Source organism: Thamnophis sirtalis, unplaced genomic scaffold (assembly GCF_051295495.1).
Source record: "Thamnophis sirtalis isolate CommonGarterSnake01/CBP01778 unplaced genomic scaffold, rThaSir2_p1.2 scaffold_2, whole genome shotgun sequence".
NCBI lineage: Eukaryota > Metazoa > Chordata > Lepidosauria > Squamata > Natricidae > Thamnophis > Thamnophis sirtalis.
In genome coordinates, this window is record NW_028261382.1 from 52777060 (window position 1) to 52802200 (window position 25141).

The 25141-nt window shown below is 43.6% G+C and overlaps 2 protein-coding genes across 3 annotated transcripts; one reads left to right on the top strand and one right to left on the bottom strand.

The window, feature by feature from the left end:
• Positions 1 to 344: 344 nt before the first annotated feature.
• EIF2B1 (eukaryotic translation initiation factor 2B subunit alpha) lies at positions 345 to 11563 on the bottom strand. Its single transcript, XM_087705543.1, has 9 exons — positions 11443 to 11563; positions 9527 to 9628; positions 8419 to 8555; positions 7457 to 7573; positions 4779 to 4895; positions 4223 to 4287; positions 2924 to 2999; positions 2393 to 2518; positions 345 to 566 (listed from the first exon to the last, which is right to left on the bottom strand). The coding sequence occupies exons 1-9, from the start codon at positions 11453 to 11455 to the stop codon at positions 411 to 413; spliced, it is 909 nt and encodes a 302-aa protein (XP_087561669.1). The 5' UTR covers positions 11456 to 11563; the 3' UTR covers positions 345 to 410.
• Positions 11564 to 11633: 70 nt separating this feature from the next.
• On the top strand, positions 11634 to 23733 carry GTF2H3 (general transcription factor IIH subunit 3). 2 transcript variants are annotated; one of them, XM_087705545.1, is made up of 13 exons: positions 11634 to 11679; positions 13141 to 13220; positions 14138 to 14244; positions 14497 to 14651; positions 15006 to 15068; positions 15760 to 15789; positions 15899 to 15927; positions 17262 to 17336; positions 17458 to 17511; positions 20192 to 20260; positions 21086 to 21221; positions 21315 to 21351; positions 22657 to 23733. In XM_087705545.1, exons 1-13 carry the CDS (start codon positions 11670 to 11672, stop codon positions 22724 to 22726), a joined length of 915 nt encoding a protein of 304 aa, XP_087561671.1. In that variant the 5' UTR covers positions 11634 to 11669; the 3' UTR covers positions 22727 to 23733. The 2 variants fall into 2 exon arrangements, with proteins under 2 accessions (XP_087561671.1, XP_087561672.1); XM_087705546.1 differs by lacking the exon at positions 17458 to 17511.
• The last annotated feature ends 1408 nt before the right edge of the window (positions 23734 to 25141 follow it).

The window sequence follows — 25141 nt, forward strand, 5'->3', positions numbered from 1 at the left end:
ATGTCTGACTCTGAAAACAGCTGATAACTGTCAGACGTCCCTGGCCCCCTCTCTGCCTCCGACACAGAGCCCTCCTCCGAGCCTTCCCCAGACTCCAGGACTGGCCCAGGTTCCTCCCCAACCTCCTCACTGTCCGAATCTACCAGCTCCACTGGCAGGCCACGCCACCAGGTCAACAGGTGGACCAAAAAATATATGAAATATACAACAAAACCTTGGTTTTCCTTCTGAGTGGATTTATTCCAATAATTTACTTTTTGGTCGGCGAGCTCTTCTTTTTTTTTTTTTGTATAAATGGCTATCTTTAAAAAAAAAAAATTATCCGCAAAATAAATTGGCAAATGTTCAGGAAGTTCCCTGCTTTTATGTTTACATTTACTGCCTGCAATCCATGCGCGCCGGCAGGCCCTCTACAAATAGAGTTTAATCAGCTCATCGCTCACAGCCGAAGGGGTCAAGACCCCGAGATCCGTAAAGAGCAGCGTGATCAGCGACGGGGACGTATAATCGATCCAAGGATGTTCGACCAGGAGAGGCTTCTGTGTCTTCAGCGTATCTGCTTTGTACTGCGGAGAGCGAAAGAAATGATCTGAGTTACCAAATGTCTGGGGAGATTCTCAAGCCATCCAAATCGTGGTTGTCCTGAAAGATGCTTTTTTATTTTCAAGAGGCAACTGGGCTTTCTGGTTGTTGTTTTTTTCTTTGAAGAGGTTTTGCTTCTCATCCAAGAAGCTTCTTCGGTTCTCAGTTCAGTTCTTCTTCAGAGCCGGAGAGGCTTCTTGGATGAGAAGTGAAACCTCTTCAAAAAAAACCCCTCAGAAAGTCCAGTTACCATTATTGGAGAGAGGCAGCTTTGGTTAGCTTCTTGAAACTGATCCCCCACACACACACTTCTGTCCCTGCCATACAGGTAGTCCTTGACTTACAACATTTTGTTTAGTGACCTGTTCTGACCCCCTCCTCCGTCCAGTAACGAATGCCGAGACAAGCTTAACTGGAATGTACTTTATTAGCAAGAGACCAAAACCTCGGTAGCTGAAAGCCAAGCAGAACAAACAGATCAGGACCTTGGCAGCAACTCAGACAAGCCTTGGCAGCAATCCAGCCTGCCAAGCTAGTTACAAAAGTTCTCCAACGTTTAGTCAATGCGTTGACTTCTGCAAGAGGGGCATGTGTACAAGCAGTCCTTTTTATAGTCTGGAGAGGAGCCTAATGACCACCAGCTGAGCGTAATCACCTCCTGTAACTGCGCAACTGTTCCTGACGCCTAGTAGCTCTTCGATGGCATGCATCCAGGAACAACTCACTGCTGGCGTCCGGATCACTCTCCCTTGTCTCCTCCTCACTGGTCCAAGGCTCAGGCGCCTCCTGGTGGCCAACCAGCCTCTCTGTGCCCTGCTCGGAGTTGGAACCCTGTCCAGGGTCCTCCAGAGCCGACTCATACGGCCCCTCGCTGTCGGAGTCTGGTGGCAGCTCCAACAGCTCCTGCTGGGCCCCAACAGTGACCGTTGAAGGTTACGAAGTCATTGGAAAAAAGGGGGCACGACTGTTTTTCCCACGAGGGTTGAAGCATGGTCCCGCGATCAAATTTCGGGCATTTGGCAACTGACTCGTATTTATGACAGTCGCAGTGTCCCGACAAGGTCAGGTGATCCCCTTTTGCAACATTCCGACAAGCAGAGTGGGGGGGGGAAGTCAGATTCACTTAACAACCGTGTGACTAACTTAGCAATGGCGGTGATTCTCTCTTAACAATTGGAAAGGAAGGTCATACAATGCAGCAAAGCTTACTTGACCACTGTCTCGCTTACCAACAGAGCTTTGCGGCTCCATCGTAGGTCAAAGAGTACCTGTATTCAAGGTGGATTACAGGTAGTCCTCGGTTTGCAACCAATCGCTTAGTGAGCGAAGTTACAACAGCGGAGAAAAATACCAATTCTCAGATAATGAAGGCCAACCTTTCCAGCCGGCTACAGGTTCTGTTTCAACCAAGAAGTTAATTAGGGTTCCTACGGATGCCCTGATTAAATCATGAGCCTTGACCCAAGCTTCAAAAGAAATCTAGCTATTTATTGGAAGCAACATGTCAGCACCCCAAGTGAAGCCAGCTCTGACCCCACGTAATTTACATCCCAACTATGACCCTGTTCCCCCCACTCCTCCCAGGGTGTGTCATAAATCACATTCTCCAACCGGAGCACTTTCGCCAGGCTGCAGTGATCACGCCCCTCTGGCTGTTTCAGGTAGCCCGGGAGACAGCCTTGAGAAAGGTATGCGTGGAATGTGCTTCTGGTTGTGGCTGCTGTGCTGCTCCATCAATTCCCCCCCCACCTCCTGCCCATGGCAACTCAAGAGCAGGCCAGGGATGCTTTACCACTTGGCATTCTCTTACCTTAAATTTATCCGGGACATCCTGCTGGTTCAGAGGAAAGAGCCGTACAAACTTGAAACTCTCGGCGACCACGTAGAAGGGTTTGTTTTGCGCTTTGGCGCAGACCGCCATTTGGTTGGTCCCAATCTGAAGACGACGTTAAGCAGGGGGAGAAAAGATGTACAATGGTTAGGACAGGCCCTAGGAAGCAGCAATGTGACTCGCTGGAATTTTCTGAACAGAAGTGGAAGAGGTGAGTTCTTAGGCACAAAAGCTGGCTGGGTGATTGTGGGCCAATCACCAGGAGGAGGTGAATTCTAGCCTCGCCTAAGGCATGAAAGCCAGCTGGGTGCTGTTGAGCCAATCAGCAAGAGACAGTGAATTCTAGTCCTGCTTTAGGCATGAAAGGTGGCTGGGTGATTGTACGTCCATCAACTAGCTTTGTCCTCACAGGTTAAAAACCTGTGCTAAGCCAGAATGCAAAAGGGAGAATTGGACACACAAACACGAATCATTTGGAAAGTCGCTGCACAATTGACAAACCCTCTTCACCTTGTTGATGATCCCGCCGTTTTCGACGACGCCTTCCGCGCCCACGATCACCAAATCGACCCTTTCCATGATGTACCTTTGAAGAGAGACAGAAAAAGGGGGCTCTTTGTCCATGTGCTGACCTCGGCTTCCCAAAAGCTAAAAAGCCGACTCCTGGTCCCGAAAAAAAAAAAACCTTTTGTTTACTTTAAAGGGAATTCCTCTCCAGCAAAGTCTTTCGAGAGAGTTCACAACTACAGACCTTTATCGGGCTTGGAGAGCTGCCAGGCCGATATCTTCCAAACGCCACTCTGTAGCAGCAATTACTTGGCAAGAAATCAGGAACAGGTCTTCACCCGAATGAATTGAACTAGTTGTCTCCTGCAAACTCCACTCCCCTTTTGCTCCTCTTTTATACCCTATGGGAGGGGCCATTCACCGTCCACCTGTGCCTTTACTCCTGAGTTGGCTTTTGTTCCTTAGCTGTTCCTTTCTCCTGGCAGTTCACATGGGGAACAGGCTCCAGTTGTTCTTCTGCCTCACTGATGTCTGACCGAAGGCAGCTGATAACTGGCAGACAGCCCTGGACCCCTCTCTGCCCCTGACACAAAGCCCTCATCAGAGCCTTCCCCAGACTCCAGGACTGGCCCAGGTTCCTCCCCAACTCTCCCCACTGTCCAAATCTGTTGCCACCTCAATTACAGTCGTAAGTCAAAGCTTACATCAATCTGCTACCTCCTCCATTATTAAGTCGGTTCCACCACAAATCCGCGGTAGACTAAAGTGCACTCAACGAAAGCGCGTACGTGACGTCATCACAGCGCGACGAAAACGGCACGCTGTGAGCGGTAAATTTAAAATTAACGCGAAAACCTTACCCTAACCCCCCCAAACCTACCCTAAACCTAACCCTAACCCTAACCCTTAACCTAACGCTAAACCTAACGCTAACCCTTAACCCTAAACCTAACCCTAACGCTTAACATAACCCTAACCCTAACCCTTACCTTTATGTGAATCGGCTTGCTTTAATTTAATTTTAATTTAATTTTAATTTATTTTTAATTTTATTTGTTGCGCTGCTGATGACGTCACGTACGCGCTTTGATCGGGCGCGCTTTAGTGGACCGCGGTTTTGACGGGTCACAATTAAGTCTTGGTTTTATGTAATGCGTTTTGGCAGACATGATTGTCGTATGCCACTTTTCCTGTGAATATGCTACGTTGCTCTGTTTTAACTCTTCCCAATGGAATCTCCCTAAAATGGCTTTTATCTCCTGTTGCTTGGGGAAATTGCCTATATTAACCCATCAGACTTACCCTACAGCAGCATCTAGAATTGTGGTGACAGGAATTCCGAGGTTCTTGAGGGCTTCTGCCATCTTCTGCCTATGTTAAAAGTCAGGACACGCAGATTAAAACGAGTCCATTTCATAAGAAGCATCGCTTGGATCCTACAGCCTGCCTTTTATTAAACAAAGGAATTGATTAAAACAAATTTTAAATGGGAAGTCCCTTGGTTACTCCTCCTATTTTTAAAACAGCTTTTTATTCGTTTTACAAAAAAAAAAAAAGCCACCGAGCTGGGTGTCTGCTCAAAAATCACAGGCTCTGGAGCCGCACGTGGCCTCTGCTGCAGCTCCCTGTCGCTCAAAATATGCATCACAACCGCCAATGGGTCACACCTGCCAGCGCGCGATTTATTGAGCTTTTCAACCCCCAGTACTCCGACCATGGATAAACCCAAGAAAAGTTGCCGATCCCTAGGCTACGGATTTCAAATCCAAAACAAACCCCTTCAGACAACCTCACCAAGAGAAAGAAAGACTTTTCTACCTTTTTCTAACGAGGGGAAAATATTTTTCTTTTCTTTTACTTGCCCTGCTCGATCTGGCTGCGATTCCGTGACATAGACGCTGAAACGTTTCTTGGCCTGTGCAGCTGCTTCCAACACTCGGAGAACCACTTTTGAGTAAGCGTGAGTCAGTATTTTCTGGAAAGACAACCCAAATGTTTTTCTTTTCCATTTGTGGCTTACGCTATCAGTCCCCAGCCCCTTTTCTGTTGGGGGCAAGGAATCAAGGGTACTTGAGAGACCGTCTGCTGCCAATTACCTCCCACAGACCCATTAGATCTCACAGGGTTGGCCTCCTCCGGGTGACATCTACCAGCCAATGCCACCTGGCTATTACCCGGGGGAGGGCCTTCTCTGTGGCAGCTCCAGCCCTCTGGAATGAACTCCCCGCAGGGATTCGGACCCTCACCTCTCTCCAGGCCTTCCGAAAAGCCGTCAAAACCTGGCTTTGCTGGCAGGCCTGGGGGTGATGAGTTCCCTCCCCTCTGGACACGTATGGTTGTGCGACTGTTGCTTACTTTTATTATTTGTATTTTGTTTTTTATGTTCCCCCTTTTTTTCCCCTTTGAATTGTTCGCCGCCCTGAGTCCTCCCGGAGAAGGGCGGCATACAAATAATAAAATACCAATACCAATACCAATCAGGAAGAGTTCCTCTTCTCATGCAATGGAACAAGTGGGAGAAATATAGGAAAAGAATGAAAATATTACATCCCCCCAGCACCGGCTGGCTAAATGACGTATTTATTCCAGATTATTTTTATAGCTGCCTTCAAAACAAAAATCCCATCACAGTCTTACTAAACAAATAATGACAGATTAAATAAATTAGATGATCCAAGATCGCCTGTGTTATATTGACAACTGTCTTGAGAGACCGCCTCCTGCCAATTACCTCCCATAGACCCATTAGATCCCACAGATTAGGCCTCCTCCGAATTCCATCGGCCGGCTAATGCCGGCTGTCGACCACCCGGAGGAGAGCCTTCTCTGTGGCTGCTCTAGCCCTTTGGAACGAGCTCCCCGTGGAGATTCGGACCCTCACCACCCTCCAGGCCTTCCGGACAGCCGTTAAGGCCTGGCTGTCCCAGCAAGCCTGGGGTTGAGTTCCCCCCCACTACTCGAATTTGCTGTGCTTGCTGTGTTTTTTAAATTGTTGTATCACTGTCCTGTTTGTCTTACTTTCTGTATCTGTTTTCCCCTTCCCCTGGTTTTTGTTCAGCCGCCCTGAGTCCCTTCGGGGAATAGGGCGGCTTACAAATCGAATAAATACCAAATTATTTAAGAATGTTACAAGAACATTATATAAGAATGTGCTTTCTGCGCCAGCTCGGGAAACTCAAAACTCCCCAAGGAGCTGCAGATTCTGTTCTACAGAGGAAGGATTGAGTCTCTCATCTGCAGCTCCATCACTGTCTGGTTTGGCTCTGCAACCCAACAAGACAGACGGAGACGTCGGAGGAGGATCAGAACGGCAGAAAGAAACAATGGCTGCCAACCTGCCTTCCACTGAGGACCTGCGCACTGCACGAGTCAAAAAGAGGGCTGTGGAAATATCTACAGACCCCTCGCATCCTGGACACAAATTGTTTCAACTCCTACCCTCAAAACGACACTATAGAGCACTACACACCAGAACAACGAGACACAAGGAGAGTTTTTCCCCAAACGCCCTCACTCTGCTAAAGAAATAATTCCCTCCCCACTGTCAAACTATTCACTAAGGCTGCATCACTATTACTATTAGTCTCCTCATCGTTCCTCTCACCCATCTCCTCCCACTTATCACTGCAGGACTGTAACTTTGTGGCTTGTATCCTTACAATTTATATGGTTATTGATTGTTTTCTGATTGCTGATTTCTACCCTACGGCTATCATTAAGTGCTGTTCCTTGTGATTTTTGATGAATGCATCTTGTCTTTTTATGTTTATGTTAGTATATTTAAGAGCCGAGGTGGCGCAGTGGTTAGGGGTGCAGTACTGCAGGCCACTTCAGCTGACTGTTATCTGCAGTTCAGCGGTTCAAATCTCACCGGCTCAGGGTTGACTCAGCCTTCCATCCTTCCGAGGTGGGTGAAATGAGGACCCAGACTGTGGGGGCGATATGCTGACTCTGTAAACCGCTTAGAGAGGGCTGAAAGCCCTATGAAGCAGTATATAAGTCTAACTGCTATGTACACCGCGAGCATCTGCACCAAAGACAAATTCCTTGTGTGTCCAATCACATTTGGCCAATAAAGGATTCTATTCTAGTCTACTGAAGAACAGGAAGTGGGAAAAAAGATCTTTTACATTGGGCCTTCAGGCCTGCCACATTTTCTGCTGTGGGAAAATGGGAAGGGGGGATTATAGAGAGTATGGGTGATATGTAGCCATAACAACATTCCTTCTCAGAAAATCAAGGTCATCTGGCCCTGCAGCTGTGATGTTTTGACCGGGAGGCATCTCCAGTGTTGGACGGTGCTTGATTGGACCATGGGATGGACATGTGGGTGCTGGGCAGAGACCTGAATGTTCATTTGGGTGGGGAACACCTGGAAGCTTTCAGATTCGGGTTTTCCCAGATGTGCCGATATGACATCTCTAATAAAGTGGAACTTTGAGGAAACTCAAGCCTCCTTTTTCGTTGGGGGTGTCCCTTGGAACCCTGATAACAGAAAGGAAAAAAAATACTAAACGTAAAACCCGCATTACTCACACCGCCATCTTTCACAAAGTTGTGACAAAGCTTGGCGATTTTCTTCCTCGAAAGAGAAATCTGCTGAAGAAAGACCTCTCCTCTTTCAATCATGATGTCTTTGCATTTGGAGTAGTCCTGGGGAACAAAAGCGGGAGACAGCGAGATTGAAAGATGATACAGAAGATTAAAGAAACACGTCAAAACCTGCGTTGGGTAAAAACAAGCAGCATCTTTACCCAGGTGAGTGAGGGAGTGGTGGGTTCACACAAATTCTTACCCCCTCAAAATGCGTGGAAACTTAACTCTGCATCGTAACACGTAAAAATGAAATCTGTACGAGGAGCCCTTTTGACTTTTCATATTTGCCAAGATAGATCCCTGACATTTTGTACTGTTTCAAGCGTTTGGGAAAAAAATCCATTTTTTTATCAGAGCGACATTATTCTTGAAGCCACATTCGGCACTTTTTAATGTTAAAAAACCAGAGGTGGGTTCCTACCAGTTCGCACCCATTCAGTAGAACCGGTTCGTCAAATCTACCGAGCCGGTTAGAAGAGGTTCCACCAGTGGACCCGGAAAGCAGGCCACACCTACAGAAGAGGTTCCAATTTTTTTTGAAACCCACCACTGCCACCCCAACACAGAGACAGACAGACTGACACAGAGAGAGAGAGAGAGAGAAAGAGAAAGAAAGGAAGAAATAAATAAAAAAAGAAAAAAGAGAGAGAGATGAAAGAAAAAAAGAAAAAAGGAACAAAGAGACAAAAGGAAGGAGAGAGAGAGAGAGAAAGAAAGAAAGAAAGAAAGAAAACACATGGCTGGCAAGCCACACCTACCAGGTCACATGGCCGGCAAGCCACTCCCACAAAGGAGGCCACACCCACAGAGTAGGTTCCAAAAATTTTTGAAACCCACCACTGGTTAAAACATTCGGAAGTTGGGTGACGAATATTTACGTTAAAGAGATGAGGGAAACTCACCGGGTTTTCCAAAGAGGTGAGACTGATGAATCTTAAGAACAGCTCTCCCCCAGAAGAAATGGCTACGGAGGAATCGACCCGAGAGAGTGTTTCAATAGCCTGTTTTAGATTGGCTCTCAGTCCTTGGATGGTTTCACCTGAGGGAATAAAAAGGTTAAAGAAAGCTGCTTGTGAACAAAAAAGTTGTTATTCTACACTCAGTTTTTACAACTTCCATCTTAGGAGTATAGAATACTAGCTGGATACCCGTGCATCACAACAAAACTATGTGTTCAGGCTATGCAGGAGAAATTTGGTTCACAATGGCTCAGTGATTGAAACATATAAGAGAATATCGCTCCCGCTGCCTTGAGTCCAGAATCGGTTTCATAGGTAGAAGGCGTAGGCATTTTGGTGAGGTACCGACGTTTAGTACTGTAAGGAGCCCCAGAACGCTCCTGAGGGAAGGAGTGGAACGTCTGCCAGTTTGAACTGAGGTAACGGAATGTGAGGCAACTGGCAGTTGGAACAGAGTTCTTTTCAGGCGGGGAGGGGGAGTAGAACGCCTTAGCATCAGAGCGTGTTAAATACTGTATAAGAAATACTAATGAGCTGATGGTCATTTTGAAAAATCCTTTCTTAGCGAGCACGTAGACGCCGAGAGGAACATACATGCCAAATTTCAAGTTTGTAGGCTTTACGGTTCTGGAGATTTCGTGATGACTGAGTGGGCTTTTATATATAGAGAGAGATAAACTGAGGCAGGAAGCTGGGAAGTCATAAAAGTTAACTTAAGAAGGGAACACACTCTCACTTCTGTAAGTTCATGTGTTAACTTCCAGATCAGCGATTTTGACCCCAGAAATGAGTAATAGAGCTTTACAAAGAATATTTCGTAGTCTTATTTTACAGTTCAGATAGGATTAAGACAAAAGCCAAAGTATTTAACACAAATCCAGCTAGCGAACAGAGATACCAAGATCCATATCCTACAATGTGACTTATTATATATCAATTCTGATTTAGGATTAGGATTTCTAAATAGAATTTTAGCATAATTCCACCCTCCGGTGATTTACTATCTATCTGCCAGAACAGTCACACTATACAAAGCCAAGGCATTTTGTACCTTTGTCCCTCTTCAGGAATTCCAGTAATACCCGGATGGCAGCCACTGCAGAGGCAACATCTGGATCCTGCCTCATCTGGGTGTTAAAGGCATCGACTAGCTCTGCAGAGGTGGAACAGAAAAAGTAACACTAATTAGAAATCCCGAAGCTTACAAAAGGGCTCCTTTCGCATTTTATAGACTGAAAACATTTTGCAGTTGTGAGACTCTTCCAAAGGGAATATTTAGCATTTATTCCACACTTTCTCACTTACTTGCATCATAGGCTATAGTGTTTGGACCACTTTCAGAAAAGTAATGTTTTTAGAGAGAGCTAGGATGGATAGATAGATGGATGGATGGATGGATGGATGGATGGATGGATGGATGGGTGGGTGGGTGAGTGGATGGGTGGGTGGGTAGATGGATGGATGGATAGGTGAATAGACAAGAGAGACAGATGATGGATGGAAGAAAGATGGATAGATAGGTAGATGCATGAAGGGATAGATGATAAATGGATGGATAGATAGATTGATAGATGAGGTGGGGGTGGAAGGGTGGGTGAGTGGATAGATAGCTAGATGGATGGATGGATAGATGAATAGACAGACAGATGATGGATGGATAGATAGATAGGTAGATGGATGAATGGATAAATAAATGGATAGATAGGTAGATAGATGGATGGATGGATAGATGAATAGACAGGCAGATGGATGGACAGAAGATGGATAGATAGGTAGATGGATGAATGGATGGATAGATGAATAGACAGACAGATGATGGATGAACAGAAGATAGATGGATATAGGTAGATGGATGAATGGATAAATAGATGGATAGATAGGTAGATAGATGGATAGATGGATGGATGGATAGATGAATAGACAGACAGATGATGGATGAACAGAAGATAGATGGATAGATAGGTAGATAGATGGATGGATGGATAGATGAATAGACAGACAGATGATGGATGAACAGAAGATAGATGGATAGATAGGTAGATGGATGAATGGATAAATAAATGGATAGGTAGATGGATGGATGGATGGATGGATGGATGGATGGATAGATGAATAGACAGACAGATGATGGGTGGACGGAAGATAGATGGATAGATAGGTAGATAGATGAATGGATAAATAAATGGATAGATAGGTAGATGGATGGATAGATGACTAGACAGACAGATGGATGGACAGAAGATGGATAGATAGGTAGATGGATGGATGGATGGATGGATGGATAGATGAATAGACAGACAGATGGTGGATGAACAGAAGATAGATGGATATAGGTAGATGGATGAATGGATAAATAGATGGATAGATAGGTAGATGGATGGATGGATAGATGAATAGACAGACAGGTGATGGGTGGACGGAAGATAGATGGATAGATAGGTAGATAGATAGATGGATAAATAGATGGATAGATAGATGGATGAATGGATAAATAGATGGATAGATAGGTAGATAGATAGATGGATGGGTAGATGGGTGAGTGGATAGATGAATAGACTGACAGAGAGATGATGGATGGACGGAAGATAGATAGACAGGCGGACAGACAGGAGGCTCTATAAAGAGGAATAATAATAATAAAATAATTAGGACTCGACATGCATTTTGCAATGCTAAAGAAACGCCACGGCAGAAGGTTGCTGACCCGAAAGGAAACTCTTCCCACCACACCCTCCAGTCTGCAAGAGACCTGACGTTTCCACCTCTTTAACTCGACCTGTTTAACTTCCAGCTGCGGTTCTCCTTTCCCTCTGCCATCCTTTCCTTTCCCTGCCTCTTTGGCTCCCGGGGGGAGAGACTCCCGTCTCCCCCAGAAAGGCTAAAAAAAAACCCAACCCAGTTCAAAACCGAAATTCAAAACAATGCCCGTTTCGGGGCTCCCCCCGTCGCCCCCCCCCCCCGGCTCACCCGCTTCGTTCATGGCGGGAATAAACAAGGGAAACTTCGGGCGATTTCCGACGCTGCTGCCGCCTCCCCGGAACGTTTGTCGCAAGGCTTCGCCCACCTCGCCGGAAGCCTTTCCCGGTTGCGCTCGTCACAACAATACGCGCGCGGGGTGGGGAACGTCCAAAAAGAAGCACCGGCGTGCCCGTGACGTCACTTTCGGGCGACCCCGGCGGCCCGTCTGCGCCGCCATGAGCGGGGGTGAGTTTGGGGTTCGAACTCTGGATTTCAACTCGGGGTTGGGCGGAATGCCTCCCGCCTTTCCCGGCTCCGGGCCCCTCGGTTCCTCGGTTGTGGGGAGGCCGGGTTTTTATTCTGAAGCGTGGCGGCCTCTGAGCATGTGCAGAGTGGCTTCACGCCCCATAGTAGCGTTCAACATCTGGATGTTCGCAGCAGCTGCTTGGGATTCCTGACTGGATGAAGGCATGGGTGGCTGATACAATACAAATACAAATTACAATACAAATTACAATACAAATTACAATTACAAATGCAATACAATACAAATTGCAATTACAAATACAATACAAATACAATACAGTACAAAACAATACAAATTACAAATACAATACAATTACAATACAATACAATACAAATACAATACAATACAAATTGCAATTACAATTACAAATACAATACAAATACAATACAGTACAATTACAATACAATACAAATTACAAATACAATACAATTACAAATATAATACAAAACCATAATTACAATTACAAATACAATACAAATTGCAATTACAATTACAAATACAATACAAATACAATACAGTACAAAACAATACAAATTACAAATACAATACAATATTGATTGATTGATTGATTACATTTATATGCCGCCCTTTTCTCCGAAGGGGACTCAGGGCGGCTCACAATTCAATCAGGAGGTACAGACAGGGGGATAAAAAGACGAGACATAACAATACAAAATTTAAAACACACAACAACCATGCCATTCGAGAAGGGGGGCAAAAACTCTTTAGCCCCAGGCCTGTCGGAACAGCCAGGTTTTAAGGGCTTTGCAGAAGGCCTGGAGGGTGGTGAGGGTTCGAATCTCCACGGGGAGCTCGTTCCAGAGGGTCGGAGCAGCCACAGAGAAGGCTCTCCTCCGGGTAGTTAATGCCAGTCGGCATTGGCCGGCGGATGGAATTCGGAGGAGGCCTAATTTGTGGGATCTAATCGGTCTAGTGGAGGTAATTGGCATACAATACAATAATTACAATTACAATTACAATACAATACAATACAATAGCAGAGTTGGAAGGTCTTCTAGCCCAACCCCCTGCCTAGGCAGGAAACCCTACATCACTTCAGACAAATGGCTCTCCAACATCTTCTTAAAAACTTCCAGTGTTGGAGCATTCACAACTTCTGGAGGCAACTTCTGTTCCACTGATTAATTGATCTCACTGTCAGGAAATTCCTCCTCAGTTCTAAGTTGCTTCTCTCCTTGATTAGTTTCCACCCATTGCTTCTTGTCCTGCCCTCAGGTGCCTTGGAAAATAGTTTGACTCCCTCTTCTTTGTGGCAACCCCTGAGATATTGGAAGACTGCTATCATGTCCCCCCTAGTCCTTCTTTCTATTAAACTAGACATACCCAGTTCTGGTCTGGGTCTCGCCTTCTGAATTCTGTGCTTTATCTTCTTTTTGTAGACGAGGAGGTGAATCTCCTAGTCATTATCGTTGACGCAAACCCTATCTGGTGGGGCAAACAGGCCTTGTTGGGCTCAGAGGTAAGATATCTTGGGCATAAAGGACCCAACCACAATAGGTTGGGTTTCCACCTAAAGGGATTTCTTTAAATGGGCCATGGTGTGCACAGTGGTTAGAGTGCAGTACTGCAGGCTCTTTCTGCCTGACTGCCAGCTGCCAGCAGTTTGGCAGTTCGAATCCCACCAGGCTCAAGTTTGACTCAGCCTCCTGTCCTTCCGAGGTGGGTCAAATGAGGACCCAGATTGTTGGGGGCAAGAGGCTGACTCTGTTAACCACTGGAAAGCACTGTAAAGTGATATATAAGTCTAAGTGCTAGCGCTAAGTCGGGAGGGAGAGGAAAGATGGATGGAAGATAGGAAAGGAGGATGGGAGGAAGGAAGATAGGAAGGGAGGGAGATAGGAAAGGAGGAAGATAGAGAGGAAGGGAGAGGAAGGAAGATAGGGAGGGAGGGAGGGAGGAAAGAAGGAAGGAAGGGCCATAGTGGTATAGTGGTTACAATGCAGCATTGCTGGCCAACTCTGCCGTCTGCCAGGAGTTCAATCCAGCTCAAGGTTGACTCAGCCGTCTGTCCTTCCGAGATGGGCAAAATGAGGACCCAGATTGTTGGGGACAAGAGGCTGACTCTGTGAACCGTTTAGAGAGGGCTATAAAGCACTGTAAAGCGGTATAAAAGTCTAAGAGCTATTGCTATTTAAACAAATTAATCGTTTCTAATTTTAGGTTTAGGTTTATTAGATTTATATGCCGCCCTTCTCCCAAGGACTCAGGGTGGTGTACAACATTAAAAGAAACACATAATACAAAAGTTTAAAAAAAAATTAAATAGAATATAAATAGAATTTATTTTATTTTTTATAAATGGGGCTTGAAATGTTATGAATGTTTGGTTCTGATTTGGAAGTTTCTAGACTTAGATGATATTTCTCCTCCTCACAGCTTACATTATCAAAATGCCTGGATGCGGCCATGGTGTTGGGAAACTCACATTTATTTATGAACCGTAACAACAAACTTGCTGTGATAGCCAGTCATATACACGAAAGGTATTCTGTTTCCTGTTGATCGTTGCTCTAGGAATCTTTTTTAATTGAAAGATAAGCTCCTGATGCCTAGTTAAGAATTGTACAAGGAATTTTTTTTAAAAAAACCCTGAAATTTAATGTAAAACTAAACAGGAAGAAACTAAAGGATGTTTTGTTATATTTTTCTTCAAGAAATAGAAAGCGATGAATATTTTGCAGTTGTGTGAGTGAATTGCTAAACGGTTAACATAAGTTTATTTTCTCTTCTCTCAGCCGTTTCCTGTTTCCTGGAAAAAACTGGGCAGCCCTCGATCTCTTCGGAGAATCCGGGGAGTCAAATATTTCTGGTAGCAAAGATGGAAAATATGAAGTATTAGCCACCATAAATGAAACCATTGCAGAGGAGATAAAGGAACTGATGTCCAATAGTAAGAAGAAGCCAATGGATTTGTTGCGTAGCTTTGGTGTTTCATATTTCTGTTTTTTTTTTCCACCAAAAATTTTAGGGGTCTGACTTCCCAAAATGTAGTATTGTATTATTAAATCATAAGTCGGTTTGACCTGCGTGCTGATATGAAATTGTGGGCCCCTTAAGTCTTGGTTTGAAAATGCTTAGACTAACAGGGTTTTTCAAAACCTCCTTCAATAGGATTCATCTGCCTGCCTCTCTATATCTATATTTTGCTAAGATTGAAAAACAGTGGTATTGACAGTAACCTGTGCAAGTTGGAATGAGCAAAGAATATGCTATTTAATTTCTTTTTATTCCTTTGTGATCGTAGCTGAAGTGAAGGGGCAACAGACAGAAACTTTGCTGGCTGGATCACTTGCAAAAGCACTGTGCTGTATCCTTTTTAAAAAAAAGAAAAGTCTCAAAAGTGACTTTGCATTTCTGTGTATATACCCATGTTGAGCCTCAGGACCACCTGGCTGAATCCATCTTCTTTTTCAACCTCCTTTTAAATTGTATTGACTTCGAAGAGCTGCTGGTTTTATTCCCACCATTTTATCCCAGGACTGTTTTTATTTTTTCCTCACACTGCTCTAAGTTCTTGTAGGAGAGCAAGCAGTCCATTAGTGAAGTATACTTTTTCAAATCATCCTGTTAAAGGTAAAGGTTCCCCTCGCACATATGTGCTAGTCATTCCCGGCTTGAGGGGGCAGTGCTCATCTCCGTTTCAAAGCCGAAGAGCCAGCACTGTCCGAAGACGCCTCCGTGGTCATCTTGCCGGCATGACTCAATGCCAAAGGAGCACGGAACGCTGTTACCTTTCCACCAAAGGTGGTTCCTATTTTTCTACTTGCATTTCTGCGTGCTTTCGAACTGCTAAGTTGGCAGAAACTGGGACAAGTAAGGGGAGTGCGCTTCGTTACGCGGCGCTAGGGATTCGAACCGCTGAACTGCCGACCTTCTGATTGAAAAGCTCATCGTCTTAGCCCCCGAGCCATTGCGTCCCTAAATCACCCTGTTATAACTATGTTTTTTTTCTGTTCAAAAATACAATTCCAATGATTCCTGAATGTCGTGTGCTTCAGATATTCACAGGGTAACCAAAGAAAGTAAAAGTACGTAGACTGATATTATCGATCGGTCCTATTATTGTTAAAACATTGACCCAAGCTCCACTAATCCTTTCTTCTCTGGTTTTGTTTCCACCTCTTGCTCAACTTGCAGCCAACCAGGAAATCAAATCCAGGATTTTGGTAAGACGTTTGCAAATTCCCTTCCGTATCTTGAAGCCAAATGGCTCCTGCTAAGTATGCGATCTAAATCGAGAAATTCCCGGTTTCTACGGGAAGAAGGAAGGGGAAGGAGAGGAGGAAGGAGGAATGTAGAGAAGGGAGAGAGGGAGAAAGGAAAGGGAAAGGAAGGGAAGATGGAAGGGAGAGAAAAGGAAGGAGAGAGGGTAGGAAGGGGAAAAAGGAAGAGTAGGAGCAAAGGAGAGGCAAGGGAAGAAGGAAGGGGAAGGAGAGGAGGAAGGAAGAAAGGAGAGAAAGGAGAGAGAGTGAAAAGAAAGAGGTAAGGAGAGGAGGATGGAAAGGAGAGAAAGAGGAGGAGAGAGGGTAGGAAGGGGATGAGGAAGAGCAGGAGTAGGAGAAAGGTACAGGAAGAAGGAAGGGAAAGGAGAGCAGGAAGGAAGAAAGTAGAGAAGGGAGGGAGGGAGAAAAGAAAGGGGAAATAAATAAGGTGGTGTTATAACAGGAGGAAGGGATGGTAAACAAGGCAACCCAAACTGTATATTATAACCTATCAAATGAAATAAGAAATGTATAAGAATGATAAATGTTAAAACACTTGTAACCAAATGACATGCTATATGTGATGATGGACTTTTTTTCTATTTTGTTTCGTGTTTTTTTCATTGTTGTGGATATGTGTTGTCTATGTCTTATTTGTGCTGATAAATAAATAAAGGGAGACTAGTATAGATCTATTTCAAGCTATTTAGCTCTCATCAGCTAGCCATACCCTTACTGGGATATATATAAAAAAAAAAAAAAACACACACACAAATATAACAAAGGCAACAGTAAAAATGTTGGGTTTCTGTCGTGATGGACTCTTGTGACAAGCCGATTGACAGATGATGGAAGCAGTTAGCTTCCTCCCATAATTGGGGCTTACCAGGGGTTGTAAAAAAATCTAATAGATACCTTTCACCCTGGCTTCGCTGATAACGGATAAGAGCCTGTGGCCTAATGGCTAAGATGTCTGCCTAGTATGTAATATAGCCCAGGTTCAAATCCCAGTAAGGGTATGGCTAGCTGATGAGAGCTAAATAGCTTGAAATAGATCTATACTAGTCTCCCTTTATTTATTTATCAGCACAAATTAAAAAAAAACATATATATATATATATATATATATATATATATATATATATATATATATATGTATATGTATATGTATATGTATATGTATATGTATATGTATATGTATATGTATATGTATATGTTTATGTTTATGTTTATATATATATATATATATATATATATATATATATATATATAAAAGAAATTCCCGGTTTCTTTTCCAGGTCATAAAAGCAGCTGAGGATAGCGCATTACAATATATGAATTTCATGAATGTGATCTTCGCAGCCCAGAAACGGGTAACCACCAGAATTTTTATTACAAGATCTGTAATTCCATAAGCACCCGACTTGCATTAATACTGTATTGCTTTCTCTTTGGAGAGTCCTAATTCTCTTTCTCCCTTCCCCCCCCCCAAAGAATATTTTAATAGATGCCTGTGTATTGGACTCCGATTCTGGCCTTTTGCAGCAGGTACAATGTTCGTTTTTATTCTCCCTCATCTTTTATTTCTTGTGGACAAACGTACATTTTTCCTTTATGGTCCTTCCTATATCATTGCAGCTCTGTTCAAAAGGGCCCAGCAGAGATTATACTACCTGAGATTACTCAGGAAACAACAACGGAATGAAAAACCGCTGGTGACCTTTTACCGCTTCACCATAGAGAGTATTTTAATTTACTGCACCCGTGTCTGGTTTACCAATTACACCGTGGCAGATAGGACAGCTCTCCAGAGGATCAAGGTCATTGCCCAGAGGATCATAGGTTGACCTCTCCCCTCCTTGGAAGAGCTTTAGCAATAGCAATAGCAGTTAGACTTATATACCACTTCATAGGGCTTTCAGCCCTCTCTAAGCGGTTTACAGAGTCAGCATATTGCCCCCAACAACAATCCGGGTCCTCATTTTATCCACCTCGGAAGGATGGAAGGCTGAGTCAACCCTGAGCTGGAAAGATTTGAACAGCCGAACTGCAGAACTGCAGTCAGCTGAAGTAGCCTGCAGTGCTGCATTTAACCACTGCGCCACCTCGGCTCTTCCCGCTGCCTTAAGAAAGTTCAAAATACTCTTTCTACAGGGCGGGGCATAACCTTTTCCTAGGGGGTCACAGCAACACTTGTAATAACAACACAAATAATTCATACACCATTCGAAAGCCCATCAAAAACTGAGTTTATTGACACGATTTAATAGTCAGTATGACCACCATTAGCCCTTCGAACAGCATTCAAACGAGGTGGATAAGAACACAACAAATCTTCAAACAGTTCCGTTCGATTTTCAGTGCGGGGCATAACCTTTTCCTAGGGGGTCACAGCAAGATCGACAGCAGTTTACAACTTCCGCGACACCTCATTTTAAAGCCCATAAAAAACTGAATTGAATGAGCTATTAAATGTTAAATTTGTTTCGGTTGAAACTTTGAGAATGAATTTGGAAACTGTGTTGAAAAATCTGGAAAATCGAAGGGAACTGTTTGAAGATTTGTTGTGTTCTTATCCACCTCGTTTGAATGCTGTTCGAAGGGCTAATGGTGGTCATACTGACTATTAAATCGTGTCAATAAACTCAGTTTTTGATGGGCTTTCGAATGGTGTATGAATTATTTGTGTTGTTATTACAAGTGTTGCTGTGACCCCCTAGGAAAAGGTTATGCCCCGCCCTGTACGGTGAGAAGCTCTCTGTATGTGGTTACATCCTGTTTTTGTTCTCGAAAGAGAACAAAAGAGAGGTGTAACTACAATTAAAACCTTTGAATGTATTAAAAGAGGAAAGGGTAATTCAAACCTGGTTTCAGTATGGACAGTTACAGGCCAGATGGAAAAAAGGCCAGAAAATTGGTATTATGCAAAACGAGGATAACTTAGTAAAACAAATTAGGGACCAGAGTCAAATGCACATAGAATAGAATAGAATTTTATTATTTGTATGCCGCCCTTCTCCGGGAGGACTCAGGGCGGCGAACAATTCAAGGGGGGAAAAAGGGGAACATAAAAAACAAAATACAAATAATAAAAGTAAACAACAGTCGCACAACCATACATGTCGAGAGGGGAGGGAACTAAATAGGTTATATAAATAAAAGGTTATATAATATATTGATAGAAATAGATTCTGAAACAGAGCTAGTTAAAGACTGTATGATAAAATGGGCACAAAATTTTGAGGAACCAATAATGATGGAAACATGGGAAAAGATATGGGTAAGAAATGTAAAATTTACGCAAGCCCAAAACTTGAGAGAGAATTTTTACAAGATGTTTTACAGATGGCATTTAGATCCTAAAAAAATTAGCTTGTATGTATCCGAATTTGCAACCGAAATGCTGGAGATGTGATTGTGCTGATGCTACGTATTATCACATATGGTGGACTTGTAAAAAAGTCAAAGCATTTTGGATAAAAATATGGTGGATTATTCAGAATACTCTTAAAAAGAAGAAAGTTCAAAATACTCTTAAAGATCCATCTCATCCTGGGCACCCTTTTTTTTTTTTTTGAACTATTACCATCTGGCAGCCGGTACAGGGCAATAAAAAACAAGGACAATTAGGCTGAAAAACAGCTTCTATCCCAGAGCAGTAACTATATTGAATTCTACGATATAGTGCAAGGTTTTCAGTTTCAATTATATAGAATGTAAAGGATGTGCGTGGTTTTATTTTGATAGTTATCATGTACACTGAAGATGGCATTTAATTTCGTTGTACGATGTGCAATGACAATAAACTGAACTAAACTTAAACGTTTTACTTCCAACTCAGTGTCCGGAGTTTATTCCTTCATCCTGGAATACTGCAAGCTAAGCAAAAGCTCCAGCTCTGAGCCTCAGATAATAGTTTTGGACTTTGTTTACAGGGATTGTCCCAAAACAAAGCCTATAAAAGAGGCAACTGGACTTTCTGGTTTTTCTTCGGAGACTTTTCGATTCTTGTCCAAGGAGCTTCTTCAGCTCTGAAGAACTGAACGGAGAACTGAAGAAGCTTCTTGGATGAGAAGCAAAACGTCTTCGGAAAAAAAAAACAGACAGTTCAGTTGCCTCTTGAAAAAAGCACCTTTGGGACAACCCTGAGCTGGATGACTTGAGAATCTGCATAGATGGTTGGAGGGGTTTGTTTGCTATTTATTAAGGATAATATTCTACTTTCTAGGCCTGTGATATAACGGGAGGAATCTACTTGAAAATTCCATACAAACCCTCGCTTCTTCAGTATTTGCTGGTGAGTTCTGTTTTTCTAGCCACTTCGCTTTACTTTCTTTGGTTTGTAGAAGTCTGGGAAAATTCTACCAGACCTTTAATTTAGGGCTCTGGAGGCTAAAACATATGACGAAAGGCACGTCTACCACCTCCACGCGACCAATTAGATCCCATAGATTAGGCCTCCTCCGAGTTCCATCTGCCGGTCAATGCCGACTGGCAACTACGCGGAGGAGAGCCTTCTCGGTGGCAGCTCCGACCCTATGGAACGATCTCCCCGTGGAGATTCGTACCCTCACCACCCTCCAGACTTTCCGCACAGCCCTTAAAAACTGGCTATCCCGTCAGGCCTGGGGCTAAAGACTGTAACCCACCCGAATGGTATGAATGTTGTGCTTTTAATTATGTATTGTTTTACGTGTTAAATGTTTGTTTCCCCCCCCCCCCTTCGAGTTGTAAGCCGCCCTGAGTCCCCCCAGGGAAAAGGGCGGCATATAAATAAACTCTAATAATAACAACAATAACTTTAGTGAAAAGAAGGGCCAGGGGAGACATGATAGCAGAGTTCCAATATCTCAGGGGCTGCCCCAAAGAAGAGGGAGTCAAGCTATTCTCCAAGGCACCTGAGGGTAGAACAAGAAGCAATGGGTGGAAACTAATTAAGGAGAGAAGTAACCTAGAACGAAGGAGAAATTTCCTGACAGTGAGAACAATTAACCAGTGGAACAACTTGCCTCCAGAAGTTGTGAATGCTCCAACACTGGAAGTTTGACTAACACATAGACTATAACACAGTTCTTACCCTACACAATTTTGTCTTAATCGCATCCCTTTTAAAAAATTACAGTGGGTTTATCTGCCGGATCAGGATCAGAGATCCCAGCTGATCCTCCCTCCGCCCGTTCACGTGGATTATCGTGCTGCCTGCTTCTGCCACAGGAATCTGATTGAAATTGGCTACGTCTGCTCCGTGTGTTTGTCAAGTAAGGATTAAGGCTTTCCTGGGCTTTGAATTGATTTGTGGGCTCTTAAGACAGTCGTTCTGAAAGTGTTGTTTTTGTTTTTATTCTTTACAGTATTTTGCAGCTTCAGTCCAATTTGCACCACTTGCGAGTAAGTATGCTCGAGAAATCCTTTTGTAAGTGACCAAACACTGCCAGTTCTGAAATCACTATTTCAAAATATAAGATACAAAATTACGTAAACTCTGCTTCCAGAAACACTGAAATCTTTGTCCCAATTTGCTGTTTTTCCTGCTGCTTTTTGTCTCGATTCTACCAACTCTTGTCTAGATCGTTCTTCCCTCCCTCCCTCCCTCTTTCTTTCTTTCCTTCTCTTTCTTTGCTTCCTTCTTTCTTTCTTTCCTTCTTTCTTTCTTTCCTTTCTTTCCTTCTTTCTTTCTTTCTTTCTTTCCTTCTTTGCTTCTCTTTTTTCTTTCCTTCCTTCCTTCCTTCCTTCTCTTTTTCTTTCTTTCTTTCCTTTTCTTTCTTTCTTTCTTTCTTTCTTTCCTTCCTTCCTTCCTTCTTCCTTCCTTCTTTTTACTTTCTTTCCTTCTCTTTCTTTCCTTCCTTCCTTCTTTCTTTCTTGCCTTCTTTCCTTCTCTTTCTTTCTTTCCTTCCTTCTCTTTCTTTCCTTCTTTCTTTCTTTCCTTCTTTCTTTCCTTCCTTCCTTTCTTTCCTTCCTTCCTTCCTTCCCTCCTTCCTTCCTTCTTTTTACTTTCTTTCCTTCTCTTTCTTTCCTTCCTTCCTTCTTTCTTTCTTGCCTTCTTTCCTTCTCTTTCTTTCTTTCTTTTCTTCTTTCCTTCTCTTTCTTTCTTTCCTTCTCTTTCTTTCCTTCTTTCCTTCTTTCTTTCTTTCCTTCTCTTTCTTTCTTTCTTTCTTTCTTTCCTTCCTTCTCTTTTTTCTTTCTTTCTTTCCTTCTTTGCTTCTTTCTTTTCTTTCTTTTTTTCTTTCCTTCTCTTTCTTTTTTCTTTCTTTCCTTCTCTTTTTTCTTTTTTTCTTTCTTTCCTTCCCTTCCTTCCTTCCTTCCATTCTTTCTTTTCTTTCTTTTCCTTCCTGCCTGTCTGCGCAGTGCTTAGAGTGCAGCATTGCAGACTAACTCTGCCCACAGCCAGGAGTTCGATCCTGACCAGCTCTAGGTTGACTCAGACTTCCATCCTTATGAGGCTGGGTAAAATGAGGACCCAAATTCCTGGGGGCAAGATGTTGACTCTGCAAAGCGCTTAGAGAGGGCTGTAAAAAGCACTGTGAAGCGTTCTATAAGACTAAGTGCTGCGTTGGGTCAATTGGTATAGTGTAACTCTAGCAATATCCAAATGCTGATTATTATTTTTTTTATTGCCTGTCGGGGCGGACAGAATGTATCAACCCCTTGCAGAAATTCCCTTTTTTCCCCCCTGACTGTTTCCTTTTATTCCAGAACCGCTTTCAAGATTTCGCTGCCGGCTGTCATGAAGTCTAAGAAAAAGAAATTGAAAGTCATGATGTAGCTGCATTATCGCTTTCTCTCGCTCCTTGGCATGGAATCCTGTCTCCCAGATTGCAACTGGATAGCTGCAAAAGTGGAGTGCCGGGAAAACCAAAACGTATTTTCGATCAACGATCAACAAAGGGCTAAACATTTCCAGCCAGTGCATAGATTGTCCAGAACACTGTACTAAACGTGTTTACAAAACCAGGTTTCTGCGACTGGTTTAAACCCAACACCTGAAATCAGAGCAAGGAAATAAACGAAGTTGGTATGTAAAACCCATTTCCTGTATTTGTAGGTTAGAGAAATCGAACTGGTTTTAAGTCTTGACACCTTAGTTCCAAACAAATCTCCTTTTATTTAAGTTAAAATTGTGGTGGATTGACATTTCAGGGCTCCTGGGCTGGTCCCTGCAGAAGCTGCCTTGGGGGAGGGAAAGTTTTTGATTTAAAAAAAAAAAGAATTCAGATCACAACTATCGTAAGCTACATTTTTCACTAGGGTTAATAGCAGATCCCTAAAAGATTTCCGATTCCCATTTTTGAGAGCCGCATCTGAGTGTGTATCAGATTGTTTTTTATGTTTTGGCTGGAATTTATGTTAACCCAAACCCACAAAGCTCATTCCAATGGAATTCTCCATATTTCTTCTTCATTTTTTGGTGTAAAAATTGCCTCTTTTATGGACAGCGAAGGTCTCACACCTTCCGTCTAGACAAATTTTGCTCAAGGCAGGTCGGTTGATTTAAAGAGGCAAAAAATTAATATTTCACCTTGGTTTATACACAAGTAATTTAGCATCGTTCGTTCCATCCTTTAAATATTGTGACTACTTTTCTAATGAAGGAAAATGAAAGATTTGGTCTCTTATTTGGAAGGGGTTGCTTACTTCCTAGAATTAATTACGTTTGTTTAATTAATTGAACTGCCTCTTCATCCTTAACTGTCGACACATTGGATGCTATTTTTGTTTTAATGATCTTTTTTTCACTGCCCCTCAATAAAAGTACCCAAGAAAAAAGGAATACTTTCCGTATACTATTCTTTATGAAATATACCTCAACCATTAGATTATATATGTTAAGTTCACAACATTCATAAACGCCACAAAAAAGAGGATTATTTTGAGGCGTTATAAAAAGGGCAAGGCCAGTGTGAGGAAGTACGTAGCTTCAGAAATTAAGGGACACAGTGGCTCAATGGCTAAGACGTTGAGCTTGTCAATTGGGCGGTTCGAATCCCCAGCGCCGCATAACGGAGGGAGCTCCCGTGACTTGTCCCAGCTTCTGCCAACCGAGCAGTTCGAAAGCAGGTTAAAAATGCAGGTAGAAAAATAGGGACCACCTTTGGTGGGAAGGGAGCAGCGTTCCGTGCGCCTTTGGCATTGAGTCATGCCGGCCACATGACCACGGAGACGTCTTCGGACAGCGCTGGCTCTTTGGCTTTGAAACGGAGATGAGCAGTGCCCCCTAGAGTCGGGAACGACTAGCACAGATGTGCGAGGGGAACCTTTACCTTTTTAGCTTCAGAAATTAGCCAAGTTATTCCAGATTTTTGGTGTGAAAGGGACTAGAATTGGAGAAGACTTTGGGCGACAAGAGTTGGTCCATCACTGACCATCACTGTCTTTGTTAGGAAAGATCAAACTGTCTTTTTCACATCTCCCATTTTCTCAAGTCCTGGATTTCAAGCCTTTAGCCATCATAGTAGATCAGACATAAAAAGTATTTGAGCTTAGAACTGGAAAATTGTTCAGAGAAGGACACATTGAGATTGAGATTTAGTTTATTTGTATGCCGCCCTTCTCCGGGAGGCACTCAGGGCGGTGAACAACTCAGAAGGGGGAAAGGGGACATAAACTCAATACACGTAATTAAAATACACAAGAGTCATACAGCCATACAAGTCGAGAGGGGAGGGGAACTCATCAACCCCAGGCCTGCCAGCACAGCCAGGTTTTGACGGCTTTCCGGAAGGCCTGGAGAGAGGTGAGGGTCCGGATCTCCGCGGGGAGTTCATTCCAAAGGGCCGGAGCTGCTACAGAGAAGGCCCTCCCCCGGGTAGTAGCCAGATGGCATTGGCTGGTGGACGGAACCCGGAGGAGGCCGACTCTGTGTGATCTAATGGGTCTTTGGGAGGTAATTGGCAGCAGGCGGTCTCTCAAGTACCCAGGTCCAATACCATGAAGGGCTTTATAAGTTACGACTAGCACTTTGAAGCATATCCGGAGACCGATCGGTAGCCAGTGCAGCTCGCGGAGGATAGGTGTAACGTGGGTGTACCGAGGTGCACCCACAATCGCTCGCGCGGCTGCATTCTGGACGAGTTGAAGTCTCCGAATACTCTTCAAGGGCTGCCCCATGTAGAGCGCATTGCACATCGTGAAAATAACAGCCCTGATTAAGAATGGCTCCTACGCTGCTACGTTCTTTTTA